Source organism: Betta splendens, chromosome 24 (assembly GCF_900634795.4).
Source record: "Betta splendens chromosome 24, fBetSpl5.4, whole genome shotgun sequence".
NCBI lineage: Eukaryota > Metazoa > Chordata > Actinopteri > Anabantiformes > Osphronemidae > Betta > Betta splendens.
The window spans coordinates 11595368-11622276 of NC_040901.2; the positions used below are offsets into that span (position 1 = coordinate 11595368).

The 26909-nt window shown below is 42.2% G+C and overlaps 1 protein-coding gene across 7 annotated transcripts in view; it reads right to left on the bottom strand.

The window, feature by feature from the left end:
* Positions 1-26671, bottom strand: part of sipa1l1 (signal-induced proliferation-associated 1 like 1) — a 43125-nt gene extending 16454 nt beyond the window's left edge. Inside the window, exons 1-9 of one of the 7 annotated variants that reach the window (XM_029140597.3) lie at positions 26400-26671; positions 12817-12884; positions 5109-5149; positions 4747-4871; positions 3110-4655; positions 2684-2906; positions 2441-2571; positions 1214-1402; positions 591-765 (exon numbers count right to left, since the gene is read on the bottom strand). In XM_029140597.3, coding sequence (XP_028996430.1) covers positions 591-765; positions 1214-1402; positions 2441-2571; positions 2684-2906; positions 3110-4528 — 2137 coding nt within the window. In that variant the 5' untranslated portion in view covers positions 4529-4655; positions 4747-4871; positions 5109-5149; positions 12817-12884; positions 26400-26671. Of the gene's footprint in view, positions 1-590; positions 766-1213; positions 1403-2440; positions 2572-2683; positions 2907-3109; positions 4656-4746; positions 4872-5102; positions 5150-12812; positions 12885-26399 lie in introns of all 7 variants that reach the window. The other 6 variants (XM_029140600.3, XM_029140595.3, XM_029140598.3 and 3 more) reach the window with 6 other exon arrangements.
* Between the last annotated feature and the right edge of the window lie 238 nt (positions 26672-26909).

The window sequence follows — 26909 nt, forward strand, 5'->3', positions numbered from 1 at the left end:
CTTTGAAAGATGAACCAAGTGGTGCAAAGATTGTGTGTAGAAGAGTAGAATATAAAAACAGGCTTATTTATAGCTTGTCTTACATAGAGGGAGTAATCATATTTGTGGCCAGAAAAAGACTAGAGCCACAGAGAAACAACAGAGAGGACAGAAGTACTTTATGCCACAGAACAATATGACACCATAGGCCATCTGTCACTTCAGAGATTAAAAAGTATTTTGCTTTTATAGCTATTTGTCGAGAAGAACAGAAGAATGCCAGAAAGGGGAGCAGTGGGAATAATAGTGTGTCTGAGCAGAAGTGTCAAAAGCCAAGGTTTAAGGTCTAATTTATACTCTATATACACACTCTATATGGACTAAACGGTCTTAAAAGATGTGTGCCTCACTCCTACACACTAACATTTGCTAGATGTCATCGATGTGGTAATATAATTCTTGAACAACCTTCACATAGTAAAATTCTGTCCAGTGGTGCAGTACAGTATATGACCTTCATGTATCCTTGCAGAATATTTTACAGACCACGTACTAAATAACGATAGGCTTGATGTAACCAATGGACGTCTACTGCCTGTGTATTTACGTACTCTTGGTGTCCAGCTGTGCTCGGTATTTGGTGAAGCCTTTAAGCCTCACCCTCTCCCCCAGCAGATGCAGGAACTCTTCGAGTGCAGGACCCGCTGATTCATTGTTGTACATCTCCTCCTCACTGCTCTGGCCTGCCATACAGTACATCACTCCCACCTTTCGCTGGAAGCTCAGCTGTAAAAAGAATAGATCGTATATGGTGTGGAAATCCTGTCAGAGCAACCATGTTGGCATTTTTGTTGACATTTTGGGTATTAACATTCCCGAGTTGCTCTGCAGTGATCACGGTGCCATTTTCCAAAGAAATCATGTTGACATTTACAGAGGTTTGGCTCCTGAAGATTTCTTTGGGGAGCATGGGCATTAAAGAGCTTCGTATTTTTCATCATAAGATTGAATGTATTTGACAGAGTCAAACTTTTGGATTATTGTTTATGCAGGACTTTGTCCTTATAATGCTGATACTGAGTCCCTCCACAAATCACAATAACTATGCTCTATAATGACACAGGTCCCTTTGATTTGCAGAAATAACTGGGAAACTGCCTTTAGTTAAAAGAAAGGTTAATCATATTGAATGGCTCATGTTTTAATGGATTAGTCAGTAATCGTGTGTCTTTACCCCCTGCTCATCCAACTTCATCAGCTGCTCAGTGACCTTAGGGGTGTTAAGTGCCAGGCGCAGGCAGTGCACATTCAGCTCAGGGACCAGGTACTCTAGCACCTCTTTCAGAGGCAGACCTCGAGCTAAGCCATGCTTGGATGTGGAAGGGACTGCATCTTCCAAGATGGAGCCTCTCAGGGTATTCAGCTGCAGACAACCACAAGAAAAAAAAAACACATATTGTAAATAAATTCAGTGAAGAGAAGAGAAACTACACATTGTGGTTGGGTGTCTCATTGGGTAGAGCATTGTTTTGGGAAGCAGGAGGACTCCTGTCTGAGTACTGTCCTTGAGCAGGACACTTTACACTAGCAAGAGCCCCTTGTGTGGTGCTCACTGCTACTCCTTGTGTGTATGGGTCAAATGCAGAGAAAACTACTTCCCCGGGATGATCAATAAAGTATGACTTGTCTTATAAAAGTTTTTAGTGATTTATGGTGATCCCATGGTTTGAAACATCCTGATTGTTGCACTAACAAAAGCAAACAACGCAGACTTGCTGTCCTCCGAACACTGGATATCTTTTACCACAGATGCATCCCATTCACTAATGCACCTACAAACATATGTATACCTGACCCTCTCCCTGGCCTGAAAATAGCAATTAGAGGAAAGAGAGGGAGAAAGAAGAAAATAGAGACATACATAGTATGGTGGGTTGTGCGTCATCCCAAGAGATTCAAAGGGCTATTACTCATGATGCACTTCAATATGAGAGCAATGTTTTTCCTTCTCCTCTCAAATACCTTTAGCGCTATTTCGGTCTTGTTTAGACGCAAAATGGCACCACTCAATCCTTCACAAATGAAAACTGACAAAGACAGTAGGTGGGTGTTCAGCCCAGGCAATGAGGACATAGATCTGTGACTCAAGTGCATCTATAGGAGGATAGTAGAAAAGCCTGAAAGGTTACACGAACGATTTCCCATCAGTACGAACTGCAGACACAGCATAATAAGTAAAAACCACTGGGAGAACAGTTGAGGTGTTAAATGAGGCCATCTAAGGCCCTGAACCTGCCACTGGGATTTTCCATAAGGAACACTGGACATAGATCATGTGTGTTAACGCCGACAAAATTTAAACTCTATTTTAAAACATTTTGTTCTGATTAATGTGACTATACTGAGACGTGTGTGTGAGCCAGATGAATCATGGCACAAAAAGTCAGTAAGAGGTTCTTACCTCACTTGTTCTGACGATTACCCTGTAGTTATACTGTTGGCCGTGCTCCTTGTGCTCCTCCAACTTCTCCCTTCTCAGACTCACCGCCACTGGGCCCAGGTTTTCATCTACCCCTAGATAGTTCCAGTGCTCTAGGGATGAATATAATTTCAAATAAAGGTGAATGAAAAAATACAACACATAACATAGATTATTAAAAATTACATCTTTTAAAATTAAAGCAAACTATTAAATTCCTCCTACCTCTGAGGTAGAAGTACTTTCGGTAGTAATAAGCGCCAAGGTCAACGTGTTCCACAATGTATCTTTTGGACCTGTCAGCATGTTGGCTTGGCCCATCCTTAGAGGCCTCTAGCACAGCCACACCAGCATTGGTAAAATGAGTAGTCAGGGTGGTATCCAGAGGTCCTTCCTCTGTGCTGCCAGAAGAACTGCTTGAGCTCCCACCACTACCTATGCTGCCCTGCTGAAGGACGAAGCACAAGAAAAGGTAAAGCAAATAATCTGAAGCATTCTTTTCAATTTTGAATGCACTTTAAATTTACAATAATCAAATTATAGGTGGTCTGTAATGTTTATGTTTTTAATAATCAAATAATTCAGGAATTTCTTTGTATATCTAAAGATTCAAACCAAGACATATACATCAGATTCATAGATGAGCCCTACCTGTTTTGCGGGAGAGATGTTTTTCTCACCCTCTCCACCAATTTCATTCCTGAAGCATGGGCAACTGAGAACCAGATCATTGCTTTTGTCATCCCCGGGGTCCAAAGCAGGGTTGGTACCGTGTCCCGTTCCCTCCTTGCTCAGCTCTTCTTGTGAGCCACAGGGCGAGCCATACACCCCGCTTTGATTGGAGGACAGGGAGGAAGTGGCTGAAGCAGAGGCTGCGGCAGCAGCAGAGGCACCGGTAGTAGTGTTTTTGCGTTTGGACCCAGAGTGACGACTTTGGATGGCCTCATTGAGGTCAAAAAGTAGAGACTGAACATCATAATGGGCAAAGCCTTTTTGGCACAACCAGGGTTTGGGAGGTGGGCCACTCTCCTCTCCTTTCCCCCCATCTTCAGCGTCTGAGCCAGCCCTCGACGTGTCACCCTCCACCTTCACACTGCGAAGCTTGCGGAATATTGACTCTCCACCTGTCTCTGATTTCGACCTCCTTTTTAAGTGCTTTTCTCGTTCCTTTAGTCTACTGGCAGGACTTCCTCTCGCTGGACCTAAAGGACCATCTGGCAGGTCAAGGGCAGCCTGTTTTACTGGAGCCACAGTGAGAAGCTCCGTTAGTCTTTCTGGAGCCGGGCTTCGCTGATCAGGGGCCTCAGAGGATTGGTATCCCTTTAGCATGTCAAAGAAGCTTTCCCCCGACACTCCATGTTTATCTATAGATGAAGTGCTGCCATACTCGCGGTGCATGGGGGTCCAACCAGAGAAGGACCAGCCTTCATTGCCGTCCCCATCTAGCTCGCTGATAGTTATATCACTGTTACTGCGCTGGCGAATGCGCCTCATGCCTTTGCGAGGTGACCCTAGATAACCATCAGGTGACAGAAAACGATTATCCTTTCCCTTGCTCTGCATCTTGTTCTTTAATGTGTTGTGGATGTTGCGCAGCATGGATGAGTCCTGTGGGCTTATCAGGTGGCCCAGCTTGGCTGACAGATTGCTGTGGGCTGCGACGGCCGACACTCCTCCTCCTCCTCCTCCTCCTCCACTACTGCCACCACTACCACTGCTTCCTCCTCCCCCTCCTCCTCCCACAAGCCTCTCCCTATCGCCACTTCCTGATCCTGAAGAGCTTGTGGTATTGGTAGAGCTGGGCGAGTCCGTTTCTACTGTGATATGCCAAACACCTCCTCCTCCCCCATCCTTCCTTGGTGGCCAGTCAGCCACACGAGCTCGAACACCCATCTTTGGGACGCCCGGGTTGGTGCCAGTGGTGGAGGATGAGGAAATATGAGCGCTCTCACTACGGGGAGGTGGTGCCCCTCCATTGGGTAGCCGCAGGCGACGAGTATAAAACTCATCCGAAGCTGGAACAGAGCCTCCGACTGAGCGTTCCGTCTGCGAACGTTTCAGACTGGTCATGATGAAGATGGAAAAGGGTACAGGGAGGGGAGATGGAACAGGGATTGGGGCTTGGTGGGATTATATTTGGGTCAACATTATGCCCACGGAGTAAAGTGGCAAGAGGATCTCACAGACACATTTAGTTCTGCAAAACAACAAACAAAGTTAATTCATCACAAACTACTGTTTTACATTTGACTTTTTAAATTATTAACAGAACTTTTGAGACACTGTACCGCTTTCAGGGCTGAATGGACGGAAGTGTTGATGTTGAGCTTCCACAGTGTTCCTCTAAAAGGCAGGGTTCATTGTACTCATGCTTAAAGAGTTTAATTCAGTCTTGATGGGACGAACCAAGCAGCTGTAGTACAGAGAGAAATGGTCCAGTTACTACACAGTCATATATTACACAGCTAAGCTACTGTAACTGCCATACATCAAAAGGCTCCACTGAGAGGTTATTGTACTGTAATTGTAACAGCATGACAGAATTAACATGACATAGGTTAGGCCGTGTGTCCTCTGGGAAAATGTATCATAATCCAAAGCAAAAACAATATAAGAATGGCGCGAACAAGGAGCAAACACTCACACTCACTCGTTTTCTCCAGAGATCTGTGTAGTACTTGTTAATGAGAGCTGGAGAGAGTTGGAGAAATAGAGTGAAGGAGAAAGCACAAGTTAGAGAGCAATGGGGCAAGGTTATACTGTAAGGCTGGGAGACTGGGAATTGAAATGAATGAATGTGGCACAACATGCCTCTGTGCAATCACAGAGGACCAATTACACTGAGAGACACTCAGTAACCTTTGGCAATGGCAAACAGAGGTCAACTCTGGAGGTAAATATCTAGCATCACTGTTCAGTGCAGTTAAAAGCTTGTCAGTGTGAATGCTGGACGTTCAGAAACTGTAAAAAGGATTTTAAGAGTATAAACACTGATGCAGTAATGATGTAGCTCTAAGCTCTAAGACTGGGGTTTATTTTGTTACACGTAGGAAATTATAGATCTACAGTCAATTATATAGTATATAAAAACACAAATCATAGAAAGATTGTTTAAAATGTTTCTGCCTGCTATAGTCTACAGCCTGTTTTCAAGCAGCACAGGTATGTCGGTGCTACGAATGTGCTCCAGCACACACTGACTCAGACACACCTGAAAATTACAGACTAGATAAGTTGACTGACTGACTGACTGAGGCTGGAGCTGAACAATGACAGGACGCATAGGTGGTGAGAGTGAGGGCTCGTGTGTGTGTGTGTGTGTGTGTGTGTGTGTGTGTGTGTGTGTGTGTGTGTGTGTGTGTGTGTCAGTCACATTTAAGACTGACATTTTATATTATCAATTTCGGCCCACTATTCTCAGAAATACTGTAGTTTGGAACCTGTTAGTATCTGTAGACAATTGCAGAGTGAACGAATGTTCTGCATTCATTAATCAGTCTGTATTGTAGCAAAATACAATGCACATGAAGATCAGCACCTTGTCATTACAGAGGAATTTATTCTATGACAGAAGCATAGAAAGAGGGGACTTAAAACTAAATTTATAGAAATGAAAAAGAAGAAACAATAAGCAAACACTTACACACAAGCTGTAATTTTCCATGTGACCAAATCACTGACAATTATACACCCAGCCAGACCTGAGTCAAGACAACTCGCGTCAAACTGCCTTTTCCTAAATGGAGATTTGTACTCAGCCGTAAATTCACTCATCCTTTTTTTGCATGGATAGTTGTAGCAACCACTTTGTGACCATGACAGTTACAAATAAAGACAATTCAAAAGAAAGACTTTCAGTACGTTTGGTGACAGTAAAAGTGCAGGTGCATTATCTTTATGGTTTACGGTTTATGCAGAACAATACATAGTTCTCTCCCCCAACACACTGAAAACCACCAGATTAATACAGAAATAACAGACCTCTCGCGTGTCAAAATGTAATACCCCTGGCCAGTGTTCTTACATGCTGTACAGACACTTGAGCCAAACAGCGCTTCATCTCAGAGTAGATGAGGAAATGGCAGGGCAAGACATAGACTGGAGATAAGGGGGGAAATAAATCAAACATTATTCTCTTTGAAAGCTGCCAGGCAGCGGGGGCACAAATGTTTCAGCTCAGAGGCTTTCAAAGTGAAACTGTAATTGTGTGGGGAGAAACGTGTTTTGCTGTTTGCGCTCCCTCTGCAAAGCTCGGCAGTAGGGTGGAGTCTTGTCTCTGCTTCACTGAAATGCAAAAGGGTTTTTGGGCCCTCCAAGACTCCAGTTGTTGTCTTTTTCTCTGGAGTGTAAAATTGCAAATAGTGCTGTACGGCACACACAAGTCCACTTCCCAGATATCACAGAATGCCAGTGGAACGGCAGTTAAGGTAAACTAAGGTAAGAGAAATAAAAGTGTTACAGCACGATTGAAATGACAAGAACCTGGCAACGGTGGAACTAAGCTCCCAAATTAACACGAAGCAGTCAAATGTTTTCTTTCAAAAAGGTGTTAATTGCTTCTTAAATCTGTGAAATAAATTGTTGCAGACAAAACCAACAATGAATATAAACAAGACTGCATTGATGGAGACACTAATAAAAAGGTGTAAGACTGGTGTGATTACATGCACCAAAGGGTTAAATAAAGCTGTAGTGCTCTAGACAAAGGTTCAAGCTATACATCATGTGTCACAATAAATATACATGTACAAGCTATATTTCCCTGCCTGCCATACAGGTCATGACTATTGTTTTTAAAAACCTCCAAAAGCTGCAAGATGTGCACAAGCTGTAATTATAGTCTTAATGGAAAGGAGCGTTAATCTGAATGACTCCTGTGTTTCACACCTCCATTGTTGCTGCAGCTTTCAGTCAAACAGATGTTTTTAAAGCACTGAGTCACAAACATGAAATACCTCATTTACATTTGTGAGTCAGTTCCCAACGTCTCAAATGATGTTTGTGTTAGTTACCCAGTAACTTGCTTCATCTAGTATCCTCCTCCTCCTCCTCACATTTCAAATATCCTTACCTCTGGCCTCAATTAAAAACGGCTCTCCCTCGACTGTGGGTGTCTGGATCTCTTTTAAGCATAAATAACCTAAATAAGAAAAGAGGACAGATCAACTCCTGCTTCTTATTGTGGCCAAATGATGATTTGGAATCAAAGGATATTAAGATGCAGCGATATCAATAAACTAATGATCGTCAAACCTTCCAGACATGACTCAAAGAGCAGACTTGCACTATATTCCTAAGCAATACACAAATGACAACAAAATCACATGACTATTTAGAAGGCAGCTTGTACCTTCTTGTATTTAATTAGTCTTTCTGCTTATTTCCACTAGACTGTTAGTTTAACATTCGGACAGTGTTGAGGGAATCAGGTTCAGACACTTGCATAGATGTACAGTAGCACCCAAGTGAAGATTGCTAAAGACAGACTAAATCTCACCCGCTTGATTTCAACAAGGGGTGAAGACACCTGTGTAAAGTGTGTAGCTTAGATCACATGCCTGCACTGACCTGGCTTTGGAGCAAAGGGCTCACAGGATGAAGTCTGAATAATCTCTGGGTTATCTGATTCAGATTCAGAGATTCTCACATGCAACTCAGCCACATTATGAACCTATCACTTTATGTTAGTGGGCATACGGAGAAACGTGGTTGACAAAAAGGAGCCTCTGTGCATTTTAAACTGCTAACAAGCTTTTGAACACACTGCTGTTCCTACATTGATTGTCACACAATCAATTATACTCTGAACTGAGCACACATGATTCCGGTCCATACAGCTGCTGTCATGTTGACTGAACAAATATTTAATGGCAAAATCATAGGGTTGTGGAGATTGACTGGAGGTTAGAGATGAGTTATTTATATAGGTAGGCTGGTGCTAATGATGTAACTACATAACCCCACAACCTGAACTATTGTCCTCTCATTAAATTAGTTATTATTAACTTGGCCAATTACAGGAGAAAAATCATTTATAAAGAATTATTGCAAGCCTCCTTTCTCTAAAGCACCTTAGGCCTTTTTGACTTGTACTGCAAAATGCATGTGGCCACACTTTGTTCACTCTTGGGTGTTTCCACAAGACAATAAATAAGTAAACAGTGGAGAACACAAGCAGTGACCCCCCCCCCCCCACACACACACACACAATGAAGACCGTACATGTTCCATTCCATTTCCCATAACCCATCACTGTCTAAAAATAAGCAACTAAATCTCAAAATGGTGTTGTATCTGATGCATACTGTGTAGGGTCCAAACATGCACAAGGATGTGACGGTGCAATAGTGTGTATGTGGTGCCGGCGTTTTATCTAGGCTTCAAACCTTGAGAGTTTCCCTCATCCGATCACAGACCAAGGACAGAGGTGGACTTTGTGGCCATTCTGAATATACTAAACATATAATTGCTGTTAAATTATTCTTAAGCAAATTTAAAGCACTTTAAATGGCTGCTGTGTATGAAAATGTATTCATAAATAAAACTACCTTGACTTAAGTTACAGAGTTACAGCTTTTAAATTTTATAATTATTTTGCTCTATGCAGCTGTTAAGGCGTCACAATTCATTGCACATCTTTTAATAGACTGGTCTGACCCTCAACAGAGAGGAAGCAAATAAAACCAAGAATCCGATACAAACTGCCTGCCAGTTTTTCAGTCTACATCCGTGAACTTAAATTTAATATAATTAAATTGATTTAATGAAGCAAAAAAGCATTAAAATGGTTAAACACGTTCTGGGTTCAGTCAGCTGTGCTCAGACGACAGCAATGAAGCTGCCTGGTCCTTAGCAAGAGCCACCTCCGCATCACCACTGAGAGCCCTTTAATCTGTGCCAATCAGATGACGCTAAACAGCCATTTGTTGTTGCATTGGACGCAAGTACACGCCCCCTCCTCATTTCCACAGCCGCCACAGACCCCAGCAAAATGCTGGAAACCTAGCAAAGGCAGGGAGACAGAAATAGCAGAGCAGTGAATAATAGAGAAAAAGAACTGTGGTGTAATTAACACCGTGGCTGAGGGCTGATGTACTCTAGAAAGATTAAAGAAAGGGAGGAAACGGGAATGTGGAGAAAGAGGACGGAGAAGCTATACTGGGCTAATTCGAAAAATTAAATTAATTACGCCAGAAACTGTTTCCTAGAGCAACATGCACAGAAGTCTAGAAAGTGACGACGAAAGCGCAGCCCTTAGTGTAAATATATTACTGGACAAAAGGACCAAACTTAACATAAAAAGGACCATATCTGTCTACTCCTACACCAAAGTTCACACAGAGGGAGAAATGCAGGGACAGAAACGCAGTTAATGACATGCTTCCCAGCAGTCAGTACTTCTCACCATGGTCTCACTCCCTCTGCTCCATTCTGTAATGCAACCACCATGTTTAGCTCGTATGAAGCAAGCCACTGGAGTAAATATGGATGTCTTGTTATCCACTACTTTAAAGCACAGGTGATTTCTTCAGTCACAGCAAGAAAGCCAAGGATTACAGGCAGCAGAAAAGAGCTGAAGATTTCTAAAATGGCGCAGCTCTGCGTGGGCAACAGCACTGCAGTAAGGAGAAGAGCGAGAAGCACCGAATGAAAGCAGCTCGCTCTTCAAAACTTGCACGTGTTGTTTCTATGGCAAAAGAGAGAAGGGCAGACAGACATGTACAGTAGGTAAGAAATGACAGGAGGTGGAAACAGAAAGGCTGCAAAGCCTTTCGACAGATTTTAATCAGTGCTGCCTATATACCAGCTGGTTGAGGTAAACTATGTGTGACCTGACACTGAATCATTATGAAACCCTCTATAAATAAGACGTATACTCTGAATAGAAAGACATGCTTTGTAAAATAATGTATGGAACTCCATCACCATTCATGTGGCACATATGATAGGGAAGTCCTTTTCTTTCTGCAGCCATTTGAGTTTGACCCCTGCCAGCCTGCGCTGCTCTCAACGAAGCCGTCTCACATTCCAGCAGGAAACACATCTCGAACACTTCCTGCTTCCCCAGAGGAAGTGACAGGTCAAACAGGAAATGGGAGAGCCAGGCGCACACACAAGGCGGACGTCTGGGTGAGAGACTCCAAGAAATCGAAAAACACTTCGAAACTTGTTCTGTAATACCTCAATAAACAACAGACAGACAATCTGCTGGGTGCTAGGGTGTGCTAACACTATTCTGTTTTTATTACACATTTTATTACACATTACACTGTTACCATTAGCACTACCTGCAGCTGCCACTATTAGCAAACTGCATGTAATTAACTTCCAGCTTGTGTTTTTCACCTAGGATACAGGCCTGATGTGGATACTGTAACTTGCCCCACTGAGGTTCTTAACCAAATCAAGCACCACTGAGCAGCTGTTCCTGGACTGAATGACCACTATGTGCTGATCATTCATACATTGCAACATGATCTGTGTAATGTTCTGGTCATTGTATTGTTTTGCTCATACACACCTACTGTAACACACAAAAACATTAAAGCACCACAAACAAGCAATCATTTCATAATGATGTTGATGAAACTATGTTGAAATACTGATCCTGCCCGTAATCTACTGTAAGCTGGAAAGACTGATAAGAAACATTGCACATTTCATTGAAACACCTTCTTCTGCCTGCAATGCAGACATGATCCAGTATGTAGTAATGGTGGTTAGAATAAGATCTGACTCACCAGGATACACCCTGTTACTCAAACTGACACTGAACAGCAATGACCCACCGTTTTTCTAAGGCCACTGCTCAGACCGACACAGCTAACAAACCCAGTGCCAGTTAATAATAAATTGCACTATTTGTATGGGGGCTTGTGCTGACAGGTAGGCAGAGGTTTTTGTCCAATTACAGGAGGAAAGGATGAAGCAGGATGAGGTGGGCCACTGAATAGACCTAATGAGGACGTGGTATGATTGTTGTGGGGCTGGAGAGACGCGCTCATTTGTGCCTACAGCAAGTGCATTCGATTGGTACAGAATGGCCAGGATGAAGTGGCAGAGAACGACACACATAGATAGGGAGAGATAATGGAAGTGAGAAGGATTGATTCCTCACTCAATGTGAGAGCATGTGGGAGGAGATGAGGTGCTGAGACTGAAAGTGGGAAAGAGAGATGGATACAGAAAAGTGAGTAGTCAGTCCATCCAGTGAACCCTCCCCTCACTCTCTTCTTTGCGTCATGTGGAACGAGGTAAAATGCCCAGACCCGCAACCCCTCAAATGTATTCAAGCACACATTTGAACCCGTAACACAACCTCTGACAGAGGAATGTGTTCTTCCAGCGTCAAAGACTCAAATGCTTAAGCTACATGCTTTACACGTGCATAGTATACTGCACATCCTAATATAATCAGTGAACTGATCTGACACAGAATCAGAGCTGCAATGCTCAGTCAAGCAATTAACTCTCTGGGCTGTGAACTATTTGGTTACATCACAATATGGTGTGCAATAGTGTAATTGGCATTTTTTCTGATTTCTGTTGCAAATTAGGATTAACATCTTCGGGAAGTTTAAAAATGAATCAGGTATCCAGTTGCCTTTTTGACTAGTGCTGTTAGTTTGACATACAGGTAGCATTTGAAAAACACACTTCCTTTCTTGCTCTTTCTATTATCATCTTTGTCTCTCCTCCCTGGTGTGTTTTTCTTTTGCTCTCCCCACCATCGCTCATTCCTCTCTCCTTCATACTTGTGTGAATATAGTACTGTCTGTATCTGTGTGTGTGGGAGTGGAGCAGCTTTGCTGGCTGGAGGAGGAGGTGAGAGAGAAAGAAAAAGCAGCAAGAGAGGGAAAGAAATACACACACACACAGAGAAGCAAAGCATTTACTGGAACAAAACATGCTGTTTCCATCTCGCAGATAAGGGCCGCCTACTCAACACTTATTTTATCTCAAAGCAGATTACTCTTCATTTTTACAATCTATATTATTCTCAACTATTAATTCGATCAACACATTTAGAATAAACTGAGTGGTTCTGCTTTCTAACACAATAACAGCATTAACAGATGACAAAAAATTACTGCTCGTTTTAGACGGAGACCTTTTAGATTTATTACTACTACAAGTCAAATAAAACCACCTATAGGAGGAGTATTTTATTGTCGGTAGCCTACTCTTCACTTAGCTGGCAACAGTAATACCATGTTTTTTTGCCTTGTATCACTTTGTAATACATGGTCATTCAGTTATTAAGAGCAATAACCTTCACTGAACCTGTAAAGTCCAAACCAAGTAAAAACAGCTGGTTGAGTATTCAGTCCAAGGAAAAGGTTAAAATACTTACTCACCAATGATCAAAGTATCTTGTTGAGCACAGTGACCTGCAGACGACCAGCCTGAAACCTCACTGGTGAACCTGAAAGAGAATGAGAAGAATATGTGCTTTAAAAAAAGCTTTATTGTTTGAAAAGAATAGAAGAATGCTGTAACTTTATGGGAAGTGAAACCGTTAAGGAGATGCCTCCATCCTGATAAAATACTCCCAGCATGACTACATGGTATCTGAAATGTGCAGCCACACACATTCAGGACCGTTTTCTTAATTTTCTGTTTAAACTCTTCAAAAAGTACCCATAACTAAAGCACACACTTTATTATATTGCTATAAACATAGTTAATATACTAAAAAATATGACTGAACCTCTAATGAAATAATACTTGATCTACATAATTATGTATGTGAGTGTACAAATTCCCTACCATGCTTGGAAGCCTAAGGTTAAGGAAGGCTTTAGCCACAGCTGAAGCAAGTCATCTGGCAATTGTTTTTAAACGCGCTCACCAACACACGTGTACACTTCATTTCCTCTCTACGGAGGCTGGCTGGAGTTTCTGGAGAACTGAGGCAGCAGCAGCTGCCGCCAACTCTGCTGCCGGCACAGACACTTGTTATAACTTCCATCTGTGTGGCTCCATGAATTCATTTGATTTGACTTCATCTGTACAGTACTTGTGCCTCAACTTTAACATTCTGCGACCCACCGAATCTCACCAGTGTGGTTTGACAGATCTGAAAAACTGTGTGGCCTTCACTTCACGTAATTAATTGAAGCAGCAGTGTTTACACCTTTTAGTGAGAAAAGCAGCCCCCCTATTACTTCACTAATAATCTTACTAACCTTTAATCTTAATCAACTATCAAGCCTATATTATTTTCCCAGTCTAAACTAGTTAGCACCATCACGACCTCTGTCCATGTCAGGCTATTGGTACAGACTGGTGATCTGCCCTTTGGACCTCTCTGTAGTCTGTTTCTCCATGCTGCCTTTCAGCCTAATGAGGCTTGATAAGCACTCTGAGGGAGACCTGTAACTGCATTTACAGGTTTTACCACTGCCCACACTTGCTTAATTGATAAAAAGAGTCAAATATAATCAGCACATGGGTCAACTACACACCAAACAGCTTTCTCTACTCTATCACGTATCTCACACCTTTCCCTGCAAGAGAGAATTCAAAAGGTCTGTGGATGTTAACTTGGGTAATACAGACAGCTTTGCACTGTTAGAGGTTATTGCAATATGGGGGTTAACACACAAGTCAACACTGCTTCACACACAGACATTTGTCCAATAACAAAACTGCCTCTGCAAGATGGCACAGTTTGACTGTTTATTACTTTGGTATGTGGTTATTTAGGAGAGGGTTAAATTCAAACCAAAATGTGGTTCTCTGTTGGAAAAAACATTCTGATACGGTCTGTGATTACTTCACTAATTCAATCATTTAGTTTTTGGGCAGCAAGGTGATGTGAAGTCAAAAAGCAACTGCATAAACCATCAGGACTTTCCAGGGAAAAAAGGGAGCCAAACCTTTGACTGAAGGCAGATTAAAGAAAGAAGAATCCAGACAGACCATGTCCTAAAATCTGTGTAATAGACCGAGAAGGGACAGTTACAAAGGAAAAGGGTTCAGAAAAAGGTAGACTCCTGACAGATCTGGTCAAGAGAGGAAAAAAGACGAGAAAATGAGCAGGTCAATAAAGCCCAGAGCTGCTAAAGCCATGTGTGTGATAGTAGGACAGTTCATGCCACAAGCTTCACACTGACCGACTCCTGCTGAAGCTCATTATTTCACATAAAACATATATAACACATCAACGTTGACTTGTTTGTTATTGTCACACACATTCTGCACCCTTAACGTGGATTTAAAGCTTTGTCCATTTATCTGACTGTCAACCTAGCACAAATCTAGTTCTGCTTGTTCTAAAATGCATGGTCCATCTACAGCCGTGGTTATAAAACAAAACCTAAAGAAAAACGCTGTCCTTAAACAAAATGTGTACTTTGGCAGAATCTTTGGGAGACAGCTTGACAATACAAATCATGCTGTGGGATACTGGATTCAGACGGAACCTCAGCTCAAGTTGCTGCTCATAAAATAGACTGTGTCCAGATGTCTGGCTGAACACCCAAGAACGCAGAAGATTTAAGCAGCTAGTGGTCTTCCCACTCAGCTACTGATGGTCATGGTATTCCCCAGTCCCACACTTGTTTTGTACAGCATTCAGCATTTGTAGGGGTCTCTTGCTTTTTACTAGATTACTGCCAGGCAGGCCAAGATTGCATGATTCCGTTCAAAAGAATAGAGTCAGGATCCATCAGAGGAACAAAAGCTAGATCACGCGAGAGACTGGAAATAACTTTCCTCACAATGAGACACTTTTGAAATGCTCATCACAATGAGACGCTGTGGTCTAATCATAGAGACTGATGAAAATCTGTGCATGTTGCAATACAGAAAGAATAATTAATGATTCTTACTACTTACTTTTCTTAGAATTCAACTGATTTGAACTGGATTGACCAGAATCATCTTTCATGCTCAGCAGTGCAGAAGCATTTAATTTAACCTGGAACAGTAATTAGCACCTTTTAAGTTGTTGTTATGTAACCCGCTCCAGGCCTGGGCTGTAATCCTCAGCTGGGAATGCTTTACAGATGCCATGACTGAAAAAAACTGCATCACAGATGTAACATCAACACATGTATAATATTTATATCAATAATAATTCTTCAACCTCACATTTTAGTAAGTGACCCACATTGAAGGAGAGAGTCAAAGTGTGGTACAGGCTGTGGTACATCAATGTCCAAGGACAGAAGTACAGTATAAACCCTATTTAGTGCATAAGAGCAATCTGAGAATTTGCAGAAACTCGTACTGCATCAAATTCTCTGTGGATTTTATTTCAAAGCCATTTTGAAGCACCACAAGCAAGCATGAGCCGCTTTCTTCCTCTGCCACCCATCCCCACTTTCTGTCCATCCAGTACCTATCCTCACTGTTGGCCACAGCGCACTACTAAGTCTCAGAGGGCTGCTTTTCACATTCCTCAGTCATGGGCTGGAGAAGCCGCTGTGTCAAATCTATTTGTCGGATAAACCTTCTTCAGTGTGAGATCTGGATTCAGCGAGTTTTTAGTAATGATATCACTTTTCACAAGTAAATATATAGTTTTAATGCCAAGTACAATTATGCTTTAATATAAACAATGCTAAAACACATCACATGCTTTATAGCCTAAATAAAATTATTTAGTTATTATAGTTATTTATAAGATAATTTTGTTAAGCAAAAACAGAAAAAAATAGAACAAGAGGGAAAAAGGATTAGTCTGTGTTGCACTGAAAAAAAATCCATGAAATCATGTGCACTAGGAGAATTTTAGAAAAAATGGCAACAATTTGGAAAAGCATGACCAAAGCAGCAGATGCTCTGCTCTATCTGTAACACACCAAGTCCTGAAGCAAAAGAGAAAAAGGGGTGGAGAGGAGCAACAGAAGAATGGACATAAAGAAGTGACCGTCTGAAGGACAAAGAGTGTAAAGATAGAAGTAAAAAGACGACACACTGAAGCTGTTAAATACAGAAGAGACTTCCAACTGGAGTTCACAAGTTCAACTGGAAAAACCTTCCCATTCTCTCCACTCACCCGTGTCTCTACACTGCTGTGTGTCTGCACTTCACGGCGAGCACCGGGACAACACGAAGATCCAAAGTGCCAGGAGGGTGTGTGTGTGTGTGTCCGAATACGTCTAAGATGGTGTTTGAAAAAGCTTCTAGCAGCTCACCTCCTAACACAGACCCGCAGCAGCATTAACATTTAATTCTGCAAACCTTTAACTGTCCAGATCATCTTTCCCACCTCAATCTCTGCACAAACAATCTTAAGTGTGTGTGTGGGTCTGTGAGGTGCCTATGGGGAACCGCCAGTCTGGTTGATAATGAAAGCTGTAAATCACAGCTACCACATCCCCAAAGCTCATAAAGCGTGGCCCACAAAAACAGGCTTTAAATTTCTCCTTCAGATCTTTCTTTCTCATTCTCTTCTATTAACAACTATTATGGCAGGTTGCCTTGACGCTATCACGTCACCCTAAAGACTCCCGCGTCACAACACGGCATGGTGCCTCCCAAACCACAGAGAGAACTCTGCGTCCGTCACTGGCCCTTTTCCCTTAAAGCCTGAATTTTTCTCTTTACTAACCTTTTCCTAAAAAATGTCCTGTAGCAGTGAGAGTCACAGCAGATCTGTCAGAATAAATAGGAATAATAAATACGTACTATAATCCTCATTTACTTGGGATAAACTGTAAGTGAAAACAAGATGTAATGACTCTTATCAAGGCATACCCATACTCAAAATAGAACGGGAACATGGAAAATATCAGAATTTTTGAATTTGATGGCAGCAGAACTGTAGCAAACTAAGCATTTAACTTAACATGGAGGAGCAATCAGGTGTAAATAAACACATGCTGATTTTGAGAAAGGAGAGGTAGCTCACTGATTGGTGACCCAAGTGTATATTCAAATGTATGGTAGTCACAGCACAAACACAGAACTATGACTCCTGATGCAGATAGATGCTTAAAAAAGGAGTAGTTTCATTTATTTCTATAGAAAGGATGATAGAAAAAGCAGGACAGGGCTGCAGACGAGACCTGACAAGACCTGTCACTCCTTGACGGCTGTGAGGCCAAGCGCCTTCTAAATGCACACGAGGAAAAAGACCAGAAGACACCTACTGCTACACTTTGCCCTTTCTTGACTCTAACCTCTCCTTTCCCTTCATTTCAACTCCTCCCGATGGCTGCTTCATATCTAAACTGTCTTGTGTCTTGCTGCTATGAAGAAGATTCTGTGGCCGTCTCCACTCCCCCTCCTCGTCCAGCCTTGTCTGTTTATCTAGTTCTCTTGAGGGCAGAAACTGAAGGTTGCAGACACAGGGTTTTAGGGGCAAACTGGTCTCTTTTCGTCACTGAAAACCCACGGGTGCCTCGTGATCTCTGCCATGCTCCCATTGGGCTGAGGCTCAGGGCGGAAATTTGTCAAGAAAGTTTAAACGGAGGCAAAGTGAAGAGAAAATGAATTCCTGTTGTTTCCAGGCAGTGTTTTAGTGATTGTTGCTACTCGATTTAATCCATCTATCAGTCCCTTAGAGCGTAGAGCCTGGGGCCTGTTTGTGTGGTCCACTCTATTTTGCCTATACAGCATTCAGTTAGCTGAGTATTCCCTTTGATATAACACAATACAGACTACACACAAATGATTTAGCCAGTGGATATGTCTTTAAGTGATTCCAGTGCTTTAGCCGTTCGTGTCTGTAGGAGTGTGGTGACTTTGCGGGAGTTAAGATATTGTTTGTTAGAAATAAACAGCCATTTGATGGCACGTGTGAGACAACTGTTCGTATGCCTAGCTAGTTACAGTAGCTAAGGCTGTATCTGAGACACAGATTCAAAGTTTATACACAGTCGCCTCTTTATTACTGGAGTCTGCGAAAGCAACGTGAGCTCTTAATGATAGGGACTGTGGCTTTTAAACTGAGCTTGCAGTGTGACACCTGTGAATTACTTTGTCTTTCTACAAAATCCACACCGTTCAGGGAAATTAACAATAACTTATTTGTTCCACAATCATTCAGTAACACATTTCCAACATGAGTGGAGAAGACAACATGCACTGGTACTATTCTAAGCTTTTTTTTAGGCTACAATGAAAGGATATTTCTTCTTGTTGCACTGTAAAAGACTGGCTGCACGGATAGAAGGCGCTACAGAAGGAGGATTTAGTTGTAGAAAAAAAAGGCTTCTAATTACCGTTGTTAAAACCCTACATTATCATTACACTCCAAGGTTTCTGACAACACAACAACTGTGCTGCCATGGCAACACAGTGCTGGCGCTCGAGCGATTGTTTCATGTGTTGCCATTGCAGTGTGCCTCTGATCCACGCAGACTACATGTGATCGGGCCGTTCGCTGTCCTGTACCTGAATCCCGAGTCTCCTTTGATGAGCGCAGGTGGACGCATCAGTCAGTTAGCCTGGCACCACTTCACCCATGGGCTACACAACACACCACAGCTGGGTTCATCTGACATTATGTAATGCAGCACCACCCCCGCAGGCCCTATTCACACCACCCCTCTCCTCCTACTCTGCCTCCCACCAGTGCACCATTGGCTATTTGCAAGCAGAGGTGCATTGTAAGACAAGAGTGCTTCAATACCAACAAAACCTGTGAGGATATTTGTGGAGGACTGAGCTGTGGAGATATTTAAGGCTGGATCTGTATGGAGACAGTGGTGAAGGGCCAGTCAACCACTTTAACAAACTCCTTAATAAACTAAACACAAGGTAGCTCAAATGGGCAAAATACACCGTTCAGTTATCATGTAACAGAGTTACAACATAAAAGCAGATTATTATTTGGCTCAGCTCTTTACATCCTGCTTTAAATGTGTAAAAGGGCTGATTCCAATTCCAGGGTTGAATCTGTCATTGATCACGCCAGTGATTCTGCTTTTACTTCTTGGAAACAAAATTTGTTACTAAGCAATAGTTGCCAAAAGTGGAATTGCACCGGTTGCCTGGCAACATTAGCTTAGTGAATCTCATATCAGGAAGCAATGGGAACTAGTGGTGCTTTGAGCTATACAACCCTCTGGATACTCTAATGTGCCTAATTCTGGTCACTGCAATGATGCTATTCAACTGATTCATCTAATCCAGTTCTGTATTAGCTATACTCGTTTACACAAACAAGTCTATCTGTAATCCTATACACAGGAACAAATGATAAAAATGTAAAAGGAGTAACATTAGCCCCCTGACTATTTAGTTGTATAGTAGGTTGGTAGACTGACCTTCACAAAATAGCAGAGTACAACCAGGATAAAAAAAAACAACACAGCAGTGATAAGAGTAACAGAAATAAATGTGAAAGGCTGAAGGGATTTCCTTATTTCAGTCTGTCTTTAACTATGGACATTTTCCTGCAAGTGTTTTGAACGGCTTCAGGCTGTCACTTCATTAAAAACCACCCAGTGGTGTCTCATTGAGGATGCCTTACTTTCACACCACCTTCGTGTTATTAGAAAATACTGCCCGGGTAGTCAACTCTTGTCCTAGTTGCTTCTTAATGAATAACAGCCGCAATCTTAAGCTCAAACATCTCGACTATAAACCACTGATCAAGTATGTTTGCCTCAGAGAAGACTTGGAGGAGGCATGGACTAAAAGATGTCAGGATGCCAGCGAAGTGAATCAAATTACTATAAGGATAATGACATCCAATGACCGAAGCTTTCTGCCCACCCAGTTTAATGAGGCACCAAAGCATCTGTGATGATCATGTGTGTAGAGAAAACAGGTATGGGACTAGATTGAGCAACACTGTGACAACCAAAGTCTCCACTCTTTGCTTTCAGTTATTCTGGATGATGGATAGTGGTTTTAACCTAAAAGACAAAAATCTGTCTTGTAGGATACACTACAATAAATAAATAAATAAATCAACAGGTTGTGACTTAAACAAATGACTAATACAGATCTACCAGCACATACTGTCTCTGCAAAAAGCCTAGTTTAAACTGAAGTGTGGTTTTAACAGGAGTCCTAAGTGAATGTTAAACAACGTTATGATGATAGTGGGCCTCCATAAAAGAAATAATTGCCTATATTTACATAACAACCTTGCATCACTCAGTTTACCCTCACGCCACAGGTAAATATTTAAAAATCTCCTACACGCCTCGTTGATGAGAACATAAACTCAGACATAAAGTTTCTAGAATGGGAGAACCGAGTAGTGCGGCATGCCGATTTCATTGTTCTACAGGATACCGGGTTCAGATTTAGTTGAAAACGATGAGGTCAAGCCTATTGTGTACACACAGCATTCTTCTGTGTGCCTTTGTACAGCCCTGGTTAAACCAATAGCGTGATGTGATGTACCTAGCGAGGTAAACATGAAACCCATCAGACCTAAAAACACCCCTCTCTGCAGGGCTACACCATGTCATAATAACCTCCTTATTGATAAGCAAAGTAAGCAGGGGTTAGTGTTACACACCAGGACCAGGCACCTTTCTGTTTTTTAATGCTTCCACCAGCTGCAAGCAATATGGACAGAGTTTTGTCCCTGAGGCCAGTTTTTTTGATTTACAGAAAATTTGTTTTGAGATCCACCTGCAATCTTTGCCTGCGGAATGGACTGAAGTCAACTCATTTCTTAATTGTCAGTCTGACAAAACAAGCAATTAAAATGTAAACAACAGTCGAGCCCTAATGAGAATTGGTATAAAATTGCAAAAACCATAACAAGCTCCTACCAAGTGTCAGTTCAGTGCTATGTCTGGATTTGTGTCAGTACAGGAATCTGCAAAGCAGAAAGACTGTTGAGGGTTCAGCCAAACGCTGCTGCTGCCTTCAGTAAATCATGATGGATTTATGTGTTTACCAAGCCTGGCACAGTCGCAGACCTCCTTGGAACCCAGAAATCCAAGCAAGATGTCTTTCTTTACGACAACTCTCTTCCCTGCTACAAAGATTTGCCGAAATGAAAATGACCCTAGCACGTAACTATGAGTGAACATTTAAAACTTGCTACATGCAATTAGACAATACGACCCATTTAATTGTCTTATTGGCACACAAGCTCTGCAGCAAACTAGAATTTACTCCCAAGAACTGTATCCATCAGATGGAAAACAAACACAAGAAATAGTAGAATCACCACTGTTAGAAAGTGAATCAGATGTTAGCATTAGAGGATTTGCTGTGCACTAGGTGAAGGCCTATTATCTCTGTAGGCAAGGTAAAAACTTGTTTATGATAGAAAAGACTAGAGATGGATATTTACATAGTTTTGATTGGGTTATAAAACTCTTGATTGTAGTACAAATTACTGACATGCAATGTTTATTCTCAGTTGATGCATGAAAGATTATCTACAAACCTTGTAGATGTAGTTATTTGAAAAAAAGTCCACTTTGACCTATCTTAGCAGTAATTTTAACATATCATAATCACCAAATGTGTGTTCCACTAACTTAACATAGTGCTTCATAACCATCTGCACTACTAGAAACATCAACATGACCACAAGATTATTGCTTTGGTTTGTTGAGGCTCAGTGGGGCATTACAGCAAAGGAAGAAAAGTCCGACTGACAGTGAAATCATAGACACTGTCAATTACAGCATACTTAATGAATCATTTTCAAGACAAGGAAAAAATTCAAAGCTTGTTGACATTAAAAGAGAAATATTCATTCAGGATGTGGCAGAATGTGTAGTGTGACATACAAGTTGATTACATCCCTTCTTTATCACACAAAATAATATGCACTGCACATCAGAGTACATACTCCATTTGGTCAAAAAACTATTACTTTCCAACTCGCAAACAAAATCAACCGGGATATGCCCTCAATTCCTGTACCTCTGGGTCTTGTACGTTTTGTAGCTGTTGTCATGGGTGGTTTCCCTAAAGTAGCATATATAAGAAATAAAGAGTGGGTTTTGTTAAGGAAACTGGACTTTTGACCATTCACTCCATGTAAGTATAGATACAACAGCATAAAAACAGTACGTTCTAGGAAATCCTAATTATATCAGCAATAGCTTGTTAAATATCTGTGGGAGATGATGATTAGCATAAGATCCCTAAAGTGGCCAGTTGCATGTTTACTGTAACTAACATTTGTGACAAAGTTTAAATCACAAACCTGTCACAACAGAGAAAAAGTACAAGATCAATAACTTTAAATAGATTAAATAGCACTTCAGCCATTCAGCAAGACAGAAATTTGTGAGTTCTTTCTACTTGGAAACAGATGGCAAGGCAGTTGGTGGGAATTTCAGCAATACTTCCGTACATGTTGGGGATTTGAGTTAGAGCTTGTGCTCAGATGAATCTTGCGATGTTATGGAGCTAAAAAGGACCAAGGTTAGAAAACATCTTGTGCGAATAATCCCTTTCAAACACTAACCCATGTTGGATGCAAGATAAACGTATGTTACACCTGCAACTACACTCTGTGGTTGCTCCCACACGGTGGCACAAGTCGTATAATAATATCCCAGTTTGCAGGAATATATTCACTAAGCAGAGTTTGCCCTAGAGTTATTTTATATTAACATAATTCACTAAGATATGTAATAGTCAGAGTATTGAATTATACTATGAATTATAATATGAATTTTTATCCAATACATGTTACAATATCCAACCTTTCTATATTCCTATGCTAATTTTGAAATATTATGATTCCTAGCAATTGCTGACAACATATAAGCACTGGTCCCCTAATACTGGGGCTGTACTCCCTCTTGCTCTCGGGGATCTCCATCTGGACAGTATGTTCCTTCTGTTTCATGATGTATTTATAGAGTTTTGCTCATCTGTCACAACTGAAATCTGAGCTTTTTTTAGTCTCCACACTGCACAGGGATTGTGCAATAATCCCTTCTTAACAACCCTAATTAAGAAGAGAGAGGAGAAAATACAGAAAGGGAAGTGATATATAGAAAAGAGCCTTCACCTTACATTGTCTAAAATGGACAGCGTCTGCTTCCATTTCCTTCTCTTTTTTACTATACAAGGTCCTAGCATGGCATGCTAAACCCTCAAACGGGTCTCTGATTTAAAAGAGGTCTGCATCAAAAGAGATCTCACATATCAGAGAAAACACCGAAAGGGTTGTTTGTCAAGTAAAAACAATATGCTGGCGTGCACTTCAAACGTGTCACAGCACACAGACCTAGGCTTTAGAACAAGGCTGCTCCCCAGTCATTAGGGAGCCTATTTTTCTGTTTACACTTACAAATATTCACATATTATTTAACATTTCATAGCTTCACAAAATATAATAATAATAATAATAATAATAATAATAATAATAATAATAATAATAATAATAATAATAATAATAATAATAATAATAATAATAATAATGTCAAATACATGGGTACATGGCCATCTGGCTGCATTCACAAACAGCTCAGTAAAATAATTCGTATGAGACTGGACAGAAAATCAGTTGCTATTTAGCGTATGTATGACTGCTTTCACATTTAAACTGTAGCTTAATAAGATTAAGCAAAAAGACAATCAGTGTCTTCTGCAAATTCTAAAGTTTAAAAAAAGCTTACAGATGAGATGAGTGCCACTGACTATTATCAAGACATAATAGTTTTACTAAATGGTTCAGCATTGCAGTGTGTCTATTCAGAGTATCTTTTTGCTCTGGTATTTCTCATGAGACAGCCCACGCCAAGACCCTAAAGAGAGGGTACTCACATTCCAATCTAATGCATGCAGAGAGACAGAAAAAAAAGGGGTGAGGACAGAAGCACAGCAAAAAAGGAGGAGGTAAAATGACGTAAAAGGAGATGAGGAAGCAGGAAAAGAAAAAGAAAGATAAGATGAGACAAATGAACAGAAGTTGTGAGAATGTCAGACCTGGCATGCCTTCCACAGCAGGAAAGAAACAAGATGAAAGGGAAAGGCATCATCAGTGATGGGAGAAAGAAGAGAATCATGGGGGCGGAGAGTAAAGAAACACTGAAGTAAAAGGAGGAGGATAATGATAAGAAGAAAGAAGGATTCCCTGCAAACACCAATGATGCATGTCAATCAGCACATTTGCTTTTGCCATTTCCTCTACTGCCAAATAGTTTGCCTGTCCTACAAGGACCAAGGCGAGACTTTAAGTGGCAGCATCCCAGTCACGGTACACTGAAAAGAGTTGTTCAGCCGAAAACACATCTGCTTAATTCAGAAACACCTATAGAGATGCTTCAGCTGCTGCACAACCCACAAGCCATTTAATAATCATTAGGCTGCCCATTAGCAGCACTGACATTTTCTTTTCTGTTCTTTTTCCCCACTTCCCCTTTAAGTGCTACATGTGTTAAAGAAGATGTACATCTCTGCCTACACACTCGATTTCAATAGCTTAATTAATATTGTAAATGTGACGCAGCCTCCAGGTCGGCTCATCCTTGGCATTCACAGGCACGGACAAGAGAGGGCTCATAGCACGAGATGTGCAACTAGAACACATGAAGGATTTTGGGGAGGGGGTTGACGCGGCCACAGGCCAAAGCCAAAACAAAGCAGCTGAAATGCTGTTTTGCAGAGAATATGTCCCCAATGCGGCTGTTGTTTTTCAAGCTGAGAAAGTGACCCACCCCGGCCCCCGTTACAAAGAGAAGAGATCCCTTTGACACGTCCATTTAGGACGTGTCAAAGGAGGGAGCCCTGTGTGTGTTTGTACCCTGGAGGGCTGAGGCTGGTAGCCTGGGGACAGGCTCCACAGGTGGACATGGCAGCAGTAGGAGACTATAGAGCAGCTACGGGGGGTCTACTTACAAAATGAAACACACTCGCGGAGCCATTCCAGCAGAGGAGTTCAGACACAAGCATGTAGTACAAGTTGCATGCAATCAGTGTTAACTGACTGTTGGGTCTTTAATTAACCTCACACATAATTGGGTCATACTCCGCTGATGCCATTCTGTGGAAAAACTGCACCTTCCTCACTTAAATGTAGCAGTGTTACATCACTACTCAAATCTGACTAGGCAAGACCGACGGCCATTTTGATTAATGAGTCTGGTTTTGACAGAGCACTGAGTAGAAATGATGCTTTAAATGAACGCATGACTTAATACAGGTGCACACACACACTGTTCCTTAAGGGGCACATAATGTGGCGTTAATACCATGCACTACACCCGCACTGTGACGATCGTGTGGAAGTCAGCAACTTTCTCTGCAGAAATCGACACAGTGGCGAATCTGTGCGTTTGCACCAACACGCTGCAGGCTTCTGGCGAAGTGCTGCACACATCTGTACTAGTTGGGACATTCGTGCAAAGACGCAACGCAACGCCTGGCACCTGAGCGCAGCGCAACACTGACTTTGCGCCACGCGCGCGTGAGAAGACGCCTGTTTAGCAACAAAAAAAAATTGAATAACGTTGGGCTCGACCTGAATAAATCGCATCACTTTTGCGGACGGCGACGGACGTGAAATCCGCAGGAGAGGGAGCAACCAGCCATCCCCAATTACACAGCGGCCACACGGGGACTGGACGGAACAGCTGTTACCCTTATCTCATGGCCATTTTGCCGTGTTTCCCGTTTCTTTCAGCGCAACGTTGAACCGCTGTCCAGTTTCTCAACTGTGACTCGTGTTGTGAGATGAGACAGAGGACGAAGTGGTAACGGTGGCTACCAGCTAAACAACGCGGAGCGTTTGAATGCTAGCGGCCAGACGGAAGCTAAATAAATTAACGCTAACTGAATAAACGTTAGCTAAACCCAGTGTGGTGCGCGAGCGTTGACGGTAGCGACGTTACCTGCCGCTAGCTGCCGCTCAACTTTTCGGCGTAACGCTACTCTCCGGAGCACGAACGTCACCCGAAACCACCGTCTCTGCCACATTCACGTTGAACAATTAAGTGAAATGTATTTGTGTATGTTAAGTAAATCACTAACAACTCGCGTTTTTTCATATGTAGCGTGAAGAGTGTCTATGTCGACTGAGAAACTGAGGTGAACGCGCACTCACCTTCATTAACGTCCACCTTGTGAAGATAATGAAAAAGCAACGTAGTCGGTGGTCAGCCGCCCGCCCGCACGCGCGCGCAAACCTGCGTGGCCAACGAATCTAAAGCATAACAGGTGTAATTGCTCTGCTCAAAGCCTCGGTGGGTCCTCGTCTCGGCGCCTGTTGCTGTCCGCGCACTCCGCCGACCGCCTCTCGGCTCGTTCAAATCAGAAGTTCATCCAAAGTTGCAGCGGTTCGCTCCGCCTCGCCAGGACGATGAGGTCACCGCCTCTCGCAGCTGCCGAAGTCCGCGCTCTCGCGATGCTACGCGGAGCTGCCGCGCAAACGGGTGGCCGGTGCTAAAGTCTCGCGATGCTACCTTGGGCGGGCACGTTGCCGGCTAGCAGATAGAAGGGAGCGAAAGCGTTGCTCTGGCAACAGAATCGGATGAGCTCCAGAATCAACTGGTGTTCGTGTGACAGGTTTGGTGTCGATGAACACTGCGGATGATGAACCCATTTTATTGCATCA